Source organism: Geotrypetes seraphini, chromosome 2 (genome assembly GCF_902459505.1).
Source record: "Geotrypetes seraphini chromosome 2, aGeoSer1.1, whole genome shotgun sequence".
NCBI lineage: Eukaryota > Metazoa > Chordata > Amphibia > Gymnophiona > Dermophiidae > Geotrypetes > Geotrypetes seraphini.
The window spans coordinates 432,747,714-432,767,182 of NC_047085.1; the positions used below are offsets into that span (position 1 = coordinate 432,747,714).

Genomic DNA, 19,469 nt, shown 5'->3' on the forward strand with positions numbered 1-19,469 from the left:
GTTTAAATTCTAAGCTGTTGTGTTGCTAGCTGCTAAAGCTATGCATAATTCTTAATAGCAATAGCAAAAATATCAAAGAAGTCATTCACTTATCTTTGAAAAAATATAGCTGGTTCCGACGTGCCACGTTTCGAATCTGCGTCAGGGAACCGACACAACATATGAAGTTGGACTGGAGGTGCAAACTCTGAAAACAAATATAAGCATGCTCAATAACTGTAAAGTGTATTTATGAAACATGTATTAAAGAACTCACTTTACGCAATTAAAAAGCTGTGCATGGTTCTGTCCACTAAATATAGTCTATAAATTTCTGAAGATGTCAATAACCCGATTTCTTCTTAGAGTACAAATGGCGACTGAACGCCAAGAGAACAATTTAAAGGGCTATTTCGCGCCAAAAATAGCGTGATGACGTCAGCACGTATGAATATTACTCTAAAGCTGACCCACTCGTTGAAACAAAGCAAAATACCGACAAAATCAACAAAATACACTGACTGTCCTGCAATATCAAAGAATGTGAAAAATTAGATGAAAAGAAAATGTTGTAAGAAAAAATCCCGAACGACAAAACTTAAATGAAGTAGAATGAATATTACAGAAAAGCTTGCCATTCTATTTCGCTGTTTAAGCCCTAGGGTGCCAAAGAGCCTAGAGTGTAAATCCATCTCTGTTCTAAAGTATGTAATCTGGTTTTAAGATCACCGCCTCTGGGGAGAGTTGGAGCGTCCAGAATGGAGTAACGTACAGAGGAGATAGAATGTTTGGCTTCAATCCAATGGTGGGTAAGGGGTGCTTCCATAACTTCCCTGCCTATTCTGCTAATATGTTCTCCTATTCTGACCCGTATGCTCCTCATAGTGTGCCCTACATAAAGCAAATGGCATGGGCATTCTATGACATATACTACCCCTTTGGTGTTGCAATTAGTCATTTTTGAAGATTTACGGTTCTTAACCCATTCAGGGATGGTCATATCAGTTAACTTTACACTGTAAGGACAGACAGAACAGGCTGAGCATGGGGAATGAAAACCTTTTAAGCTACTATTTGGTGCCTCAGAATGGTATTGGGCTTTGGTAAGGTACTGTTTAAGGTTCCACCCTCGCGAATAAGCAAATTTAGGGGGGCTTTGAAAAACATCATGATATTGTATAATGCTCCAATGTTGATTGATGATGTGCTTGATTTTAAAAGCGTGTTGAGAATAGGGAAGGACACAGACTGCATCAGCGTCATTATGTTGGTTATTCGGCAATAGTAAGTCATTCCTATTGGACCAAAGTGCCCTTTTGTAAGCTCTTTTGATGACAGATGTTGGGTATCCCCTTTCTTTCAATTTGACTTTCATATCTTCAGCTTTCAGTACATAGTCACTTTTAGAGGAACACAACCTATGGAGACGTAAAAATTGACCTGTAGGTATATTATTTTGTAAGTGCCTAGGATGGAAACTTTCATACCTCAAAAGATTGTTACGGTCAGTGGATTTTTTATAGATCGTGGTGCAAAATTTGCCTTCACTTAAAGATATGTTCATGTCTAGAAAGGGCAAAGATTGAGTATTGGATTGGGCTGTGAAATTCAAATTAGGATCTTCTTGATTGAGCCAACCCAAAAAAATGTCAAATTTTGATTGAGAACCTACCCACACCGCAAACACATCATCAATATATTGTTTCCATAAGAGTAATTTAGGAAAATACACTGAAGGGTATAGATGTTGTTCCTCAAATGCCGCCACATAAAGGCATGCTACTGTGGGGGCCATTTTGGCACCCATAGCGGTGCCACGAACTTGTAGGAAAAATTGATGATCAAATTCAAAATAATTTTTGCTTAAAGCTATGCGAGCAATGGTGACCAAAAAATCAATCCTTTTAGAAGACAATTTCATGTGTACTAAATGCTGACGAATGATCATTATAGCTGCCTCCTACGGTATGTTGGTGTACAATGCTGTGATGTCGAGAGTCACTAATATGGCATGGTGTGGAATGTCCTGGTGGGTTCCCAAGAATTTAATCATAGAACCAGTGTCCTTCACATATGAGGTATATAGAGGAACTTCATTCTTCAGTTGTAGGTCCAAAAATTGAGATAGGGGTTCAAGAATAGAGCCTATCCCTACCACTATGGGGCGCGCCAGGGGTGCCTCCAAAGATTTATGGATCTTGGGCACAAAATAGATCACAGGAGTGATAGGATGTTGACAATACAAAAATTTGTATTCCCCTTCCGTAATAATACCTGCTTCTAAAGCTTGTACTAGTATATGAGAGATACCTTCCTGCAGTTCATCAATAGGATCTTTATCTATGGGTTGATAATAAGTTGTATCAGACAACTGTCTCCAAGCCTCTTGTTCATAAGACTCTGCATCCATAACAACCACTCCTCCTCCTTTGTCTGCAGGACGAATCACTATACTAGAATCTGCCATTAAAGATTTTAGAGCACCTCTTTGTGCAGTGGTCAAATTATCCTTTATGAACGTGTGTTGCAGAGTCTTATGAACAAGAGGCTTGGAGACAGTTGTCTGATACAACTTATTATCAACCCATAGATAAAGATCCTATTGATGAACTGCAGGAAGGTATCTCTCATATACTAGTACAAGCTTTAGAAGCAGGTATTATTACGGAAGGGGAATACAAATTTTTGTATTGTCAACATCCTATCACTCCTGTGATCTATTTTGTGCCCAAGATCCATAAATCTTTGGAGGCACCACCGGCGCGTCCCATAGTGGCAGGGATAGGCTCTATTCTTGAACCCCTATCTGAATTTTTGGACCTACAACTGAAGAATGAAGTTCCTCTATGTACCTCATATGTGAAGGACACTGGTTCTATGATTAAATTCTTGGGAACCCACCAGGACATTCCACACCATGCCATATTAGTGACTCTCGACATCACAGCATTGTACACCAACATACCGAGGAAGCAGCTATAATGATCATTCGTCAGCATTTAGTACACATGAAATTGTCTTCTAAAAGGATTGATTTTTGGTCACCATTGCTCGCATAGCTTTAAGCAAAAATTATTTTGAATTTGATCATCAATTTTTCCTACAAGTTCGTGGCACCGCTATGGGTGCCAAAATGGCCCCCACAGTAGCATGCCTTTATGTGGCAGCATTTGAGGAACAACATCTATACCCTTCAGTGTATTTTCCTAAATTACTCTTATGGAAACGATATATTGATGATGTGTTTGCGGTGTGGATAGGTACTCAATCAGAATTTGACATTTTTTTGGGTTGGCTCAATCAAGAAGATCCTAATTTGAATTTCACAGCCCAATCCAATACTCAATCTTTGCCCTTTCTAGACATGAACATATCTTTAAGTGAAGGCAAATTTTGCACCACGATCTATAAAAAATCCACTGACTGTAACAATCTTTTGAGGTATGAAAGTTTCCATCCTAGGCACTTACGAAATAACATACCTACAGGTCAATTTTTACGTCTCCATAGGTTGTGTTCCTCTAAAAGTGACTATGTACTGAAAGCTGAAGATATGAAATTCAAAGAAAGGGGATACCCAACATCTGTCATCAAAAGAGCTTACAAAAGGGCACTTTGGTCCAATAGGGATGACTTACTATTGCCGAATAACCAACATAATGACGCTGATGCAGTCTGTGTCCTTCCCTATTCTCAACACGCTTTTAAAATCAAGCACATCATCAATCAACATTGGAGCATTATACAATATCATGATATTTTTCAAAGCCCCCCTAAATTTGCTTATTCGCGAGGGTGGAACCTTAAACAGTACCTTACCAAAGCCCAATACCATTCTGAGGCACCAAATAGTAGCTTAAAAGGTTTTCATTCCCCATGCTCAGCCTGTTCTGTCTGTCCTTACAGTGTAAAGTTAACTGATATGACCATCCCTGAATGGGTTAAGAACCGTAAATCTTCAAAAATGACTAATTGCAACACCAAAGGGGTAGTATATGTCATAGAATGCCCATGCCATTTGCTTTATGTAGGGCACACTATGAGGAGCATACGGGTCAGAATAGGAGAACATATTAGCAGAATAGGCAGGGAAGTTATGGAAGCACCCCTTACCCACCATTGGATTGAAGCCAAACATTCTATCTCCTCTGTACGTTACTCCATTCTGGACGCTCCAACTCTCCCCAGAGGCGGTGATCTTAAAACCAGATTACATACTTTAGAACAGAGATGGATTTACACTCTAGGCTCTTTGGCACCCTAGGGCTTAAACAGCGAAATAGAATGGCAAGCTTTTCTGTAATATTCATTCTACTTCATTTAAGTTTTGACGTTCGGGATTTTTTCTTACAACATTTTCTTTTCATCTAATTTTTCACATTCATTGATAGTGCAGGACAGTCAGTGTATTTTGTTGATTTTGTTGGTATTTTGCTTTGTTTCAACGAGTGGGTCAGCTTTAGAGTAATATTCATACGTGCTGACGTCATCACGCTATTTTTGGCGCGAAATAGTCCTTTAAATTGTTCTCTTGGTGTTCAGTCGCCGTTTGTACTCTAAGAAGAAATCGGGTTATTGACATCTTCAGAAATTTATAGACTATATTTAGTGGTGAGTACTCCCCTTCAGACAGAACCGTGCACAGCTTTTTAATTGCGTAAAGTGAGTTCTTTAATACATGTTTCATAAATGCACTTTACAGTTATTGAGCATGCTTATATTTGTTTTCAGAGTTTGCACCTCCAGTCCAACTTCATATGTTGTGTCGGTTCCCTGAAGCAGATTCAAAACGTGGCACGTCGGAACCAGCTATATTTTTTCAAAGATAAGTGAATGACTTCTTTGATATTTTTGCTATTGCTATTAAGAATTATGCATAGTAGTTGGGACAATGCAAGCAAGTATATTCTCTGTTCCTAAACCTATGAATGTTACTCTAGACCAGGGGTGTCCAATGTCGGTCCTCGAGGGCCGCAGTCCAGTCGGATTTTCAGGATTTCCCCAATGAATATACATGAGGTCTATTTGCATGCACTGCTTTCATTGTATGCTAATAGATCTCATGCATATGCATTGGGGAAATCCTGAAAACCCGACTGGACTGCGGCCCTCGAGGACCGACATTGGACACCCCTGCTCTAGACTCTATTTGGGACTTGGTAATTACTCTGGGACAAACATTGTCACCACAAATTAAAGAACTAGAAGAGAAATATTTACAACAAAGAAATGAAATAAATGGACTTAAACAGGAAAATATATCGATGAAAAATAATGTGGAAAAAATAGATAAAAAGATAAGTGAAGTAACTCAAATTCAAACGACACTGATTAAGGACAATCTTAACCTTAGGAGAAAGGTGGAAATGATGGAAAATAATATGCGGTTGAATAACCTTAGATTTTTGAACTTCCCAAAGATTCCTTCTTTATCAGCAAAAGAAGTTTTGAAAAAGTACTTTTGTGAGGTTCTTAATGTTCCTAATGATGCTTTTCCTCCTTTTTCCAAAATATATTATTTGCCATCAAAAAATTTGGAAGAACAACATCCACTAGAACAACAAGGTCAGGGTGAACAAATGGACATAACATTATTATTGGAATCTTCAATGAAGGAGGTAGCTATTCCAGCTACCCTATTGGCTACGATGGTTTTATCACCAGATAAAAATTGGATATTACAGCTTTATTTTAAGAATAGACATAAAGAATTTCTTGGATATAAAGTTCAAATATTTCCGGATGTGACAAGGGAATCTCAGAAACGAAGGAAGGAATTGTTGCTTCTTAAGCCTGGGGTCGCTGCAATGGGGGCATCATTTCTTTTACGATATCCTTGCAAATGCATTGCAAAGTATAAATCTTGCAATTATATTTTCTTTGAACCCTCTCAGCTGACAGGATTTCTCTCCAGGAGGGGCCTTGAAGGGGATTAAGAAAATCTCAATGTATAATTTACTCTTGATCTACTCTCATCTGACCGCCTAATTTGTAATTTGAATTTATTCTTTTTCCTTTTAATAGTTTCTCACTCAGGAACATCTTGGATCTCAGTATTGGGACTTTAATTTTGATTGAGTAAATAGTAATTTTGTCATATAGATGTTACTTCAATTGTTTATATTATGTTGACTCAATCATATTCTGTACAAGGAGTTTATTCTTGATAATATGTTCAAAATATAAATAAAGGAAAAATTAAAAAAAAAAAGAATTATGCATAGCTTTAGCAGCTAGCAACACAACAGCTTAGAATTTAAACCTGGAGAAATCTCTATGTATTGAACACTTGGTGGGTGAAGCGGAATATTATGCCTTCATATCTCTGAGCAGAGTTCATGGTACAAGAGTATGTACAAAGGTTCATGATTACATCTTTATGAAGTGACCTTTTCAAGTAGTGACTTTTTTCTTTTTTCAAACATTACCAGGGCTATAGCTCAGGGGTGGCTGGAACAGTGTATGTTGTCTGCATTTATATTATAAAAAATATGCAAGTAGATGCATGCACATTTTTGCACTTTGAGAGCAGAGGTAAATTTGTGCAGGAGGATGGGTGCAAAGAAAGGGGTCATTGTACGAGTCTTTGTAAAGGCATGTAGGCCATTATTTTAGAAATATACCCTCATGTAAGCAATGGCGTTTGTACAGTACATGTATATCACATACACATGTTAATACCAATTTCAGGAACTACCAGTTAGAGTTGGAGATTGTTTTCAAGGGGGCATGGTTTGGGCATGGTACTAAAATCTATGCATGAATTCCCCATTTTCCATTAGTGATGGGGAGGTGGGAGGGGAATGTTCACGTTTGATTTTACACCATCTCAAAGTCACACATAGGTTTAAAAAAGTGTTCATTTTGGCAAGGAATGAAGGGAATTATTCTCCTTAATCCTGTGTGATATATGTCTGCCTCCAAAATGAAAACATATTGACACTATGGCCTCACTGCTTATTAATGGCACTTACATGTGTAGGTTTGCAAAATATAAATCTCCACAATGGTAGCTGTCAGGCTTATATTTTTCATGTTTTCAATGTATATATTACTACTACAATTTATCTCTATAGCATTGCAAGATGTATGCAGTGTTGTACATTACATTAGCCATGTAAGAGACGATCCCTGCATGACAGAGTGTACAATCTAATCAGACAGATGAACAGGACTATTGGGCTAGGGAATTACAGATGAAATGACAAAAAAGACATGGGTAGTTTACAGGTGGGTCAGAGTTAGAAGCAGCCTCGAAAAGTGGGATTTTAGCCTGGATTTGAACACTGCCAGAGATGGAGCTCAATGTACCGACTCAGGTAGTCTGTTCCAGGCATACAGTGCAGCGAGATAGAAAGGATGGAGTCTGGAGTTTGCAGTAGAGAAGAAGGGTACAGTTAAGAGAGACTTACTTGATCAATGGAGGAGTATAGGGAGAGATAGGAGAGATGCTGAGGAGTTGCAGAGTGAATGCACTTGTAGGTCTATAAAGAGGAGTTTGAACTGTATGCAGAAGCAATAGGGAGCCAATGAAGTGACTTGAGGACAGGGGTGATATGAGCATAGCGACAGTGGCAGAATATAAAGTATGCAGCAGAATTTTGAACAGACTGAAGGGGAGAGAGATGGTTTAGTAGATGACTTGTGAGAAGCAGGTTGCAGTTATCTAAGCAAGAGGTGATGAGAGTGTGGATAAGGGTTTTGATAGTGTGATCAGATAGGAATGGTCAGATTTTGGCAATATTATAAAGAAACGACAGGCTTATCAGTTTGTTGGATTTGTGCAGAGAATAAAAGAGATGAGTTAAAGATGACTCTGAGGTTGCGAGCTGATGAGACAGGGAGGATAAGAGTGTTCCCCTCAGGAGGCAGGTTAGTAAAATGGCTGCTACTCTGCATGTACAACTAAAACCAAGCAAGCTCCTGAGGCATTTTAAAAAAAGGCTCTGTGTCGGCAGCTCCTCTTCTAAAATATCACCAGAACTGAGCAGGTTCCAACCTGGAGAGCCAAATTCCAATCTCTACATTCTATTTAAAATGGAGCTCTACAACTCCTACAGCATGTTGCCTTTATGAAATGGGCTCCCTTTTGAATATTTCATAAAGGTGCCTTGTTAGAAATATCATCATTATCAGCTATGCTTGTCAGTTATGAAGAAAGAAATGGAGGCATTTTCAAGATGAAGTTTCAAAATCAAATGGGAGTTGAGAACAATATCCACATTGTAGCATAAAGCAAAACAAAACGATAGATAACTGGGTGGAAATAAACGATAGATAATGGGTGGAAAGGAGATAGAATGAGAAAAGGACAAAAGTTTAAGTATGAAATGGTGAGAGGACAGCCAAGAAAGCTGCTTTCAAGTAAGGTGCAATGCAGAATGGTATGAAAGAGGTTGAATCTTTTTTGGGGTGTTATAATTAAACATATGTGGTGTTTTATATCTGGAATTATTTTTCAGAAGGAGGAAATTTTTTTTCACTCAGAGAATAGTTAAACTCTGGAACGCATTGCCAGAGGTTGTGGTAAGAGCGGATAGCATAGCTGGTTTTAAGAAAGGTTTGGAAAAGTCTGTTATTGAGAAAGACATGGGGGAAGCCACTGCTTGCCCTGGATCGGTAGCATGGAATATTGCTACTCCCTAGGTTTTGGCCAGGTACTGGTGACCTGGATTGGTTACCATGGGAATGGGCTACTGGGCTTGATGGACCATTGGTCTGACCTGACCCAGTAAGGCTATTCTTATGTTCTTATTGGTCTACTTTGTTATCATAATATTTTTGACTATTGTATTATCTAGTTCATTAGAAACCACAATGTCAGACTTCAAACTTTCAAAAAATAAAAGAACAAGAGGCCATTTGGAAAAGTTGAAAGGGGACAGATTCAATACAAATGCCAGGAAGTTCTTCTTTACCCAACGTGTGGTGGAACTTGGAATGCGCTTCCAGAGTACGTTATAGGGCAGAATACAGTACTGGGATTTAAGAGAGGATTGGACATTTTCCTGCTGGAAAAGGGAATAGAAGGGTATAAATAGAGGATTACTGCTCAGGTCCTGGACCTGTTGGGCCGCCGCGTGAGTGGACTGCTGGGCAAGATGGACCTCAGGTCTGACCCAGTAGAGGCATTGCTTATGTTCTTATGTAATTTATGCAACATAACAACCTAAAGTAGCTATAGATTGGTCTTTCATCCTATAACATGACAAGTCATAAATGATTCAGAATGCCTAGTGACTGAAGGTAGGTTGAAAGAAGTATAAAGGTAACAGATCCTTGAAGAATCCTTAAAGAGATCAAGTGGTGTACAGTATAGATAAATCTTAACAATTTTTTTTTTAAAGGAGAGGAGGTTAGACAGATAAGAACAGATTCACATAGGAAAATAGGAGTGGCTCCCAATGCATTCAGGGAAGAAATGATGAGTATGCGATTCATGTTGAAAAAAGCATTAAATATGTAAGTTTATGTAGCAAAACTACAGGAGAATACCTTGCTGAGTCAGACCAGTGGTTCATCTAGCCTAGTAGCCCGTCTTCACGGTATAGCCAATCCAGGTCACTAGTACCTGGCAAAACCCCAAAAAGTAGCAACATTCCATGCTACCGATCCAGGGCATGCAGTGGCTTCCCTCATGTCTGTCTGAATAACAGCCTATAGACTTTTCCTCTAGGAAATTGTCCAAACCTTTCTTAAAACCAGCTACATTAACTACTCACTACAATTTCTGGCAATGCTTTCCAGAGCTTAATTATTCTCTGAATGAAAAAAATATTTCCTCCTATTGGTTTTAAAAGTATTTCCCCGTAACATCATCGAGTGTCCCCTGGTCTTTGCAATTTTTGACGGAGTGAAAAATCAATCCACTTGTACCCATTCTGCTCCATTCAGGATTTTGTAGACTTCAATTATAATCTCCCCTCAGATGTCTCTTTTCCAAGCTGAAGAGCCCTAACCTTTTTAGTCTTTCCTCATACGAGAGGAGGTCGATCCCCTTTATCATCTTGGTCACTCTTCTTTGAACCTTTTCTAGTTCCTCTATATCTTTCATGACAAGGCAACCAGAACTGAACGCAATTCTCAAGGTGAGGTTGTACCATGGAGCGACACAGAGGCATTATAACATTCTTAGTCTTAGGTAAAAACCACCTTACATTTTCATCTTATATTATTTTGATATTCTGGCAGAGTAGCCAAGTATGAAAACAGATTTTTCTTTTCAGCCTTGAAAATCATAAAACCATACAATAAATATTGAAAATAGTAATTATAAGGTCAGTTTCAAAATTATATATATATATATTATAAGTACTAGTAGTTAGGCTGACTTGGGCAAACAGATTAACTGATTTTAACTTTTTCTAGTGACCCTGTCCTTGTTAATGAGAGATTATACTACAGTACTTGGCCTATGGGTTAAATAATATGAAAATTTTCATATCAAAATCTAAACTGCCAAACTTTAATAATTTTATCATTAATATTCATTATACAGTATGGGGCTCATAATCAAAAATGAAAAACGGCCTAAGTTGGTACTTGGATGGACATTGTCAAAATACGTCCAAGTGCCGATAATAAAACCGGGTTTTGAACGTATTTATAAACGACCTAGGCCTTCACAGTGCCGCTGAATGACCAGACCTAAATGGGGCGTTTCAGGAGGAGTGTCTAAGTCACAAAAACCAACCTAAAGAGACCAGATAAGCACTGAAAACACATAGTACAGACCCCCACACACTACCCCAGTGATCACCGACACCCCCCCCATAAAAATCATAATCACAACATTTAAATTCTGCTTCCAGAACATCAGCACCTGGCAGCCTGGCATAGGAAAGCCTAGTCGCGCTGCACAGAGGCGTCTTAAATGGTCTTGGGGCTGGGTTAGGGACCCATGGAGAGAAGGATCCATGCCCATAAGCCACTGTAATGACTGCATTGATGGTGAAACATGCGCACTCCCCTAAAAACCCCCAAACCTTTTTGTACTGCCCTATAAGTGGCTCCTGCAGCCATAAGGGCTATGGGGATGGTAGATAGGTGGGTCTAGGAGATTCTGGAGGTGGTTTGGGGAGCTCATCATTACCTATAAGGGAGCTGTAGTTAGATGATTACATGGCACCCTTTTTGTGAAGTTCACAGCAGTGCCCTGTAAGGTAGCCCACTGTTTAGGTTCCCTGTGTGGGTGTCCTGTCCATCACTTTGTAGACCCCTCCCATGTCCAAAAGGTCTGTTTCTAGGCGTTTTGGACTTGGACGAAAATGTGGTATAAAGATGGATGATTTAGCAATCTGGACAATCAGGCGGCTGGACGTATAGATAGACGATTTTCAAAAACAATTTTTTAGACGTATTTTTCAAAAATGTGTCCTACGCTGTTTTTTACTTTGGACGAGTTGCAACTTAGACAAAAATGGACTTAGATGTTTCTTTCGATTATGCCCCTCCACATTGTCAGAGGATTATTATAGGAAATAATATTCCTGTTGTTCTTATCTTATTATTTTAGTAAATCGGGAGGAAATTCATCTTCCAGTTTGGGTGACATAGTACCCAGTTCCAGAAGGTCGACTCCTCCGTCATCTGGTAAGCACAAACTATTCAGCTAATTTTGTTCTCTTAATTCTTTAATTTATTGTGGGTTGTAATATTCAACAGAAAGAAGAGGTTGCGTCTTTGCACTGAGTGGGCCAGTCAAGACTGTGGGTAGTGCAAAAGTGAAGTGTTTCATTTCCATGGAAGTATGTGGTTATATCTGTGTCTTAGAGACATCTTATACTTGAGAGTGAAATTAGGCTGATGCAAGACAAATTAATACTGTTAAATTTCAATGAAGAAAATTTTATGCTTTTAGAACATTGCACCCTAAGGGCTTGATTCTGTATATACAGCGCCAAAGAATTTTGGCGCTGGCTAGCATGATACTTAATGCAATTCTGTAAAAGGCACGCACCATATATAGAATCACACTTAGTGGCCACATGTGTTGCTAACAACTATTTAGGCCAAGAAACACCAGGTCTAAATGCCAAAATTGTGCATGCTCTAGGCGTATTCTACATCAGTTTGTGTAATTTTTAGGAATGCTCATTATCCACCTATTTTTCTCCTTTGGCCCCACCCTCTCTTCAGATTCATACACTGGAACTGATGTGCACCACTTTATAGAATGCACTTACCAAGTTGTGTGCGTAATTTCTAATTAACACCAATTTGCATCAATTATGAGGTGTGTGCGCAAATTGTCTTAAGTGCATCAATATGCACGCACAACTTATGGCACTATATACAGGATTTGGGGGGTAATAGTATAGCCCTGACACTGGTAGCTGAAAATTGTAGGTATATATTACTAAGGGATGTGCATTTGGCTTCAGAGAAACCAAAGAAAGCCCTCAATCTCCTTTTACCATTCATTTCACCATCCTGAACCAAATGACTGAGGCCATTCAGCTATTTGTTTCATTCATATTTAGCAAAGGTACAGCCATAGGCACAGATACAATGAAGTCACTCTGTGAAGTGGATGCCATGAAGCTGGTACGTAAGGTGCAGCTGATGTCGAAGTATTGGTAACTTCAAGGAAGAGGCACGCTTCAGAGATGACAGCCTGTATCGAAGAAAGATGGTGTCGATGTAAGGCATGCATCGAGTGACTTGATGCTATGGATGCCTGCGATGCTTGTTGTGAAGATGCTGCTTGAGAACGATGTCAATGCCGACGTCGATATCCACCAGTACCGAAAGGAATCAGTACCACATAGAAGACAATTTGCTGGATATAAGTACTATGAAGTGGATGTACCGGTACCATCTACTATGAAGCTGGTACATAAGGTGCAGCAGGATGTCGAAGCATTGGTAACCCCAAGAATAGGCACACTTCTGAAATGACAGCCTGCGTCGATGAACGATGGTGTCAGTGAGAGGCATGCATCAACAGACTCGATGCTTAAAATGTCTGTGATGCTGGTGATGATGTTGATGTCAATGTCAACCAGTACTGATAGGAATCGGTATTGCATAGAAATCCAATTTGTTGGGGATGAGACTCCAGGCCTAAGTTTTCCTATAAAGGTACATAATAACATAAGAATAGCCTTACTGGGTCATACCAATGGTCCATCATATCCAGTAGCCCGTTTTCAGTGGCCAATCCAGGTCACTAGTACCTGGCCAAAACCCAAAGAGTAGCAACATTCCATGCTAATTGTCCAAGGCAAGCAGTGGCTTGCCCTATATCTTTCTCAATGAACTTTTCTCCAGAAAATTGGCCAATCCCTTCTTAAAACCAGCTACGCTATACGCTCTTACCACAATGTGTTTCAGAGCTCAACTATTCTGAGTGAAAAAATATTTCCTCCTATTGGTTTTAAAAGTATTTCCCTGTAACTTCATTGATGTCACCTAGTCTTTGTAATTTTTGACGGAGTGAAAAATTGATCCACTTGTAGCTGTTCCACTCCACTCAGGATTTTGTAGACTTCAATCAGATCTCCCCTCAGCCAGTCAGGAGTTGTTTTGCTCTTTTTTTTTTAGTCCTTGAAAATCAGGAATAGTTACAGCTGGAAGGAAAACTATAGTAGTGTGGGTTGAATAAAAAGAAGGCCAAAAATCCATCGATGCCTTTGGCAGGGGCAAGGATTCAAAATTGCCTACAGGCCCCAAAGGTGAACATAAGGAAATTTTGACAGAAAATAAAAGGTTTTAAAAGAAAAAAAACAAAAAACAAAAAATGAATAATGCAACTAATGGAAAAAGTGAAAATTGAAGTGGGAAGGCAAACTTGACTGGGCAAAGTCCAAATAAGTCTTCTTCACTCCACAGAAAATGAAAAGATAATAACCTCGTAAGCCTGCATTGGATGGGAAGGCACTCGTGCACGTGCGGTGCATACAGTATCAAAGCTTTTTAAAGTGACAGTACACTTTAGCACTGTCTGTACCAGACTCTGTGGATAATGTTACCCATCTGTGCTGCCTGCCTGTCCAAGGATAAGACCCTATTACATCAAATTAGAGACAACGGAGACTAACAGTTGTCATGAAGACTACAATTTAATTTGAGTCAACACATTTAGGGACAGATTCTTTAATTGGTGCCTAAAAAGATAGGCGCCTATAAATATGGTGCCTATCATATGTCAATCACTCTTAGGCACCCATTATAGAATCGCGCTTAGCAGCACCTAACTTAACACTTACAGAATCATACCTAGCAGCACTTAAATTACTCTCTACCCCTAAACACACCTATTTTACTGTTAGGCGCCTATCTTTTGTAGAATTGCGCCTAAGAAGACAGGTATCTATTGCCCAATTAATTTTTTTTTTTTCATAATTGAAGTCATTTATTAATTAAGATAGGCGCTTAACACTAGGGGCTCCTTTTATGAAGCCACGTTAGCGGTTTTATCGCATGTACATTTTTAGCGTGCGCTAACCCCCACGCTAGCCAAAAAACTACCACCTGCTCAATAGGAGGGGGTAGCGGCTAACGCGGCCGGCAAATTAGTGCACGCTATTACGCACGTTAAACCGCTAATGCAGCTTCGTAAAAGGTGTCCTAGGTGCCTCTTACAGAATTTGCCCCTTATACTCCACTCTGACAGTTCTGAGCGGATTATAAATCACATGTTGATATACATCTACCAAACTTACATAATTAAAGCTGACTGATATCGAATACATATGAATCAATTAAAATCAATCAAATATCCATTAAAAAGCCAAGTTTAAAAAAAAAATTTATATGGAATGACATTACGCCTAATACCTCTAATAGAGGATGGGAGAAGATTCCAAAGTTCAGTTGCTTTACCTACTAATGTACGTTGTTCCGTAGTATTCAACGTGCAGAGAACTTTAAATGGTTTAATCCAGTGGTTCTTAAACCTGTCCTTGGGAACCCCCAGCCAGTCAGGTTTACAAGATATCCCTAATGAATATGCGTGAGGCAGATTTGCATATAATAGAGGTGACAGGCATACAAATCTGCCTCACGCATATTCATTAGGGATATCTTGAAAAACCGACTGGCTGGGGATCCCCCAGGACAGGTTTAAGAATTACTGGTTTAATCATATTCAGTTCATTTAATGAACGCGAGGAGATATAAACTGTTACAAAATCTTCCAGGTAACTAGGACTGAAGCCATAAAGTATCTCAAATATAAAAGCTAGAATTTGAAATTCAATTATGACCCTTATTGCCTGCCAGCATAGCAGAATTTGTTTTTTTTAGGTAGATCCATGTGGTAAGGACCAATAATCCACTGAAACTGAGCATGCTCAAGATATCACTTGAGTCTCCTCAGTAATTTCAATTTAAAAAAACATTTCTGAACACAGCATATTCCTTCCCTCAACGTTATGTAATAATCTCCCTAATTTGTATGTATTGCTATTGATATGTAAACTTGATATGTATATGTTATATACATGATATGTAAACTTCCTGGAAATGTCCAGTTTTCATCCAATTTGTAATCCACTTAGAACCGAAAGGCACAGGCGGAATAGAAATCTCTAATGTAATGTAAGCTTATATACGAATCCATAAACAACTTAGAATCAAAAATAACTCCCAGCAATTTAATGCTTGATTTCAGCAGAACTGCTACTTTTGGGTTCATTTGAGGTATGGTCTATCTGGAATTCCTCATCATTAATATTTGTTATATCAGGATTACTCTTAAAATGATTCATACACATCCAGTTAACGATAACATCAAAAGCCTCAATCACTAAAGTATAAGTTGTAAACAAATCCAGATTCATAGGAAACAAAAAGACACCAAGACACCATTGCTGCCACAAGCTACCTGTATGGTGTAGGGCTGGCCATGTGATTGCAGTGAAGTTGGCCTCAATGCCGTCTCTCTACTCAGTACCGGCCCAACTTAATTTCCTTCAGCGGCTGTATGGTACCATTTTCTCCTCGCTCTTGGCTATTTTAACTCTTACCAACGCTCGGTACCGATTCTAATTTTTGCCCTTGGTACCGTTTCTATTTCTGCAATCTCCAGCGACCGGTACCAGTGCTTCTACTGTCTCCCTCGGTACCAGCCTATCCTCACCAATCACTGTGGTATAGGTCATCAATCTACGTACTGGTTCCGAATGATGACTAACAGCTACTACCAGTATCGAGACCTCTATTCCTCGATGCATATGAATTTGACACCTCTCGTCAAGAAACCTTAATTGGATCTACACAATCTGCACTTTGAATACTGGACTCTTTTCTGATTGTTCTCCACTGTGCACTCTCACATTGACAGCACTATAGAGATGAATCGGAGGGATCCACTATGGCTTTTAAAGTTGGGTTGCCTCTTCTGCTTATCATGAATGGATTTGTCAATCGGAGGGTTGCATTATGGGTGTTGAGCCTATTAAGATGGAACACCTCTTCTGCTTCTCACTACCAGAGCTACTGCAAGCTCCCGCGAGGAAGAACATGAGTGTTGCCATATATATATATATATATATATATATATATATATATATATATATATATATATATATATATACAGAACTACAATGCTATAGTCGATAAACTCATCTTTATCTTCTATATGTCATTTTATCTTAAACAACTTATATAGAAGTTGTCTAATTTCAACAATATATTCCATCTGACTGATTTCTGGAATACTTACCTCAAACCAAAAAATTTAAGACATTATTAGCTTTTGATGCATTCGATGTCTCATCCAGAGCATCGGCTGCGTCTATTGCTATGAGAAGTCTTGCATAGCTAAGAGTCTCTTACATGGAAATTAATATTCAGGACCATTTAGCAAATTTTCCCCCTGAGTCTAGATCCTTCTAGAATTTTCAGACCTCCATCTGATCCATCTCCTCATCTGCCTATGACCTTGACACTAATGCTCACAATTACCTAGTGGAACTTCCACAGCTCCACATACATACAACATGCCAGATTCTTTTCAGGATCAACCAGGTTCTTCAATCAAAGAACATCTACCACTGTGACATCAATGCTGCTCTCCTAGTTAAGTAGACCCAGAGAATGTTGGCTATACTCTATTGAGGCCTTCCATACGTATGTGTATCATATCTACAATAGGTACAAGGGATTTGAGTGTAGATGTGAATTTATATTTCTGTAGGTGTATGCACAAATAGACTATGTTCAGGTGCCTCAGTGACATTCATATTTCATAGATGTCAACTCTATTATATAACTTGCATACCTCAATAGTGGATTCCCATTTTTACCAAATTTTTGAAATGTCCAAGTAAGCTATATAGTAGAATCCACTTGAAGACTCAGATCATAGCATTTTTAATATCAATGGAGCTGTCAAAAACATGAAAATAACATGAAAAGATGGTCACATAGAAAGAAGCTCAGTTTCTCTGAGACCTGTGAAAGTTGAGAGTTTTACACAACTATACAAAGTAGGGTAAATATAGTCAATTACTGATATTCAATTAATTAAAATGCTATACCAAGAATACCATAACATAAAATTAATTAAATATTTAATTTATTGATTTCTGTAATTCAATTCATATCCTAAAAACTAACAAAATGTATTTCATCTACATTTAAAATCTACAATAACATGTAATACAAAGTGCTACTAATAACAAAATCATAGGCTGGAAAAAGCTACAGGTACTCTCTAAAGCTTTAAAGTAGAGTCCATCAATCAATCTTCAAGGTTCTTAATGATGCTAAATTTTGAAGCCATTCAGACCCAATGAAGCTCACTAAACTTGATGATGATGAATCAATTAAAGTCCCAACATCTCCTTGAGTAGTAATCTGTAGGCTTGATCCAATTAGAAATGCTTAATCAGTTCTGAGGTTCTCTCTTCTTAATCCTTAAAGTTTTCCAGTTTTAATTCCTTATATTGTTCAATCAGCATAAGCCTCCAACTCCAGCTAAGCTTCAGTTGAGTACATCATTAGAGAGGTTAAAGATATAAGTACTAAGATAATAATAAGAGTTTTCTAAATACTACAACTAGTGCATTTACTATAGTCAAATACATTCTAATAACCATTAATCCTCAGTTCCTAGTTATGAATACCTAACTTACAACTGTTTAAACCAGTGTTTTTCAACCTTTTTACACCTATGGACCGGCAGAAATAAAAGAATTATTCTGTGGACTGTCATCGGTTCGTGGACCGGCGGTTGAAGAACACTGGGCTAAGTCGTGGGCCAGACCCCACCCATCTCTACCCAATCCCCACCCCAGACCCCACCCCCATAATAGTACTAATTGCACCTTGCATGTCCTGTGCCTCATCTGGAAGCCTTCCCTTTGACGTTGCAACGTCAGAGAGAAGGCTTCCGGTTCAGGTGCAGGATGCCCGTAGGAGCCACTGCCTGTGGCTTTGTGCACTGAATCAGTTAGGAAGAGGGAGCTGGCTCAAAATAACGCTGCATCGATCGCACCGTGGATCGGCGATTGAAGAACACTGTTTTGGGCCTGATGCACGTGCTGGCCCTGTGGACCGGCAGGAAATTTCTGTGGACCGATACTGGTCCATGGACTGGTGGTTGAAGAACACTGTTTAAACTATTTAAAATTATAACTTTTACCTGAAATTACTTCTGATACAGATCTCCGGCTGAGAGTACCTGCTGGGAAACATCAAGCGAAGGAACTACCACCACAGAGCTCCTTATATAGGAGGAGACTATCGGTCACATGACTCCCAATGACCTATCCTCTGGGAGCTTAATTGTCATCCAATTTAACAGCTCTGTGGTGGTAGTTCCCTCACTTGATGTTTTCCCAGCAGGAACTCTGAGCCGGAGATCTGTATCAGAAGTAATTTCAGGTAAAAGTTATAATTTTAAATTGTTTAAACTGTTGTAAGTTAGGTATTCATAACTAGGAACTGAGGATTAATGGTTATTAGAATGTATTTGAGAATAGTAAATGCACTAGTTGTAGTATTTAGTATTTAGAAAACTCACTTATATCTTCAACCTCCCTGATGATGGATTCAACTGAAACTCAGCTGGAGTTGGAGGCTTATGCTGATTGAACAATATAAGGAATTAAAACTGGAAAACTTTAAGGATTAAGACGAGAGAACCTCAGAACTAATTAAGCATTTCTAATTGGATCATTAATATAAGGAACAACTGGCCTGGTCAAGCCTACAGATTATTACTCAAGAAGATATTGGGACTTTAATTGACTCATCATCATCAAGTTAAGTGAGCTTCATTGGGCCTGAATGGCTTCAAAATTTAACATCATTAAGAACCTTGAAGATTGATTGATGGACTCTACTTTAAAGCTTTAGAGAGTACCTGTAGCTTTTCCCAGCCTATGATTTTGTTATTAGTAGCACTTTGTATTACATGTTATTGTAGATTTTAAATGTAGATGAAATACATTTTGTTAGTTTTTAGGATATGAATTGAATTACAGAAATCAATAAATTAAATATTTAATTAATTTTATGTTATGGTATTCTTGGTATAG

The 19,469-nt window shown here is 38.7% G+C and overlaps 1 protein-coding gene across 11 annotated transcripts in view; it reads left to right on the forward strand.

The window, feature by feature from the left end:
• Window positions 1-19,469, forward strand: part of CACNB2 (calcium voltage-gated channel auxiliary subunit beta 2) — a 508,378-nt gene that overhangs the window by 399,445 nt on the left and 89,464 nt on the right. For all 11 annotated transcript variants that reach the window (XM_033931292.1, XM_033931290.1, XM_033931294.1 and 8 more), the window contains one exon: window positions 11,495-11,571. In XM_033931292.1, coding sequence (XP_033787183.1) covers window positions 11,495-11,571 — 77 coding nt within the window. The remainder of the gene's footprint in view (window positions 1-11,494; window positions 11,572-19,469) is intronic.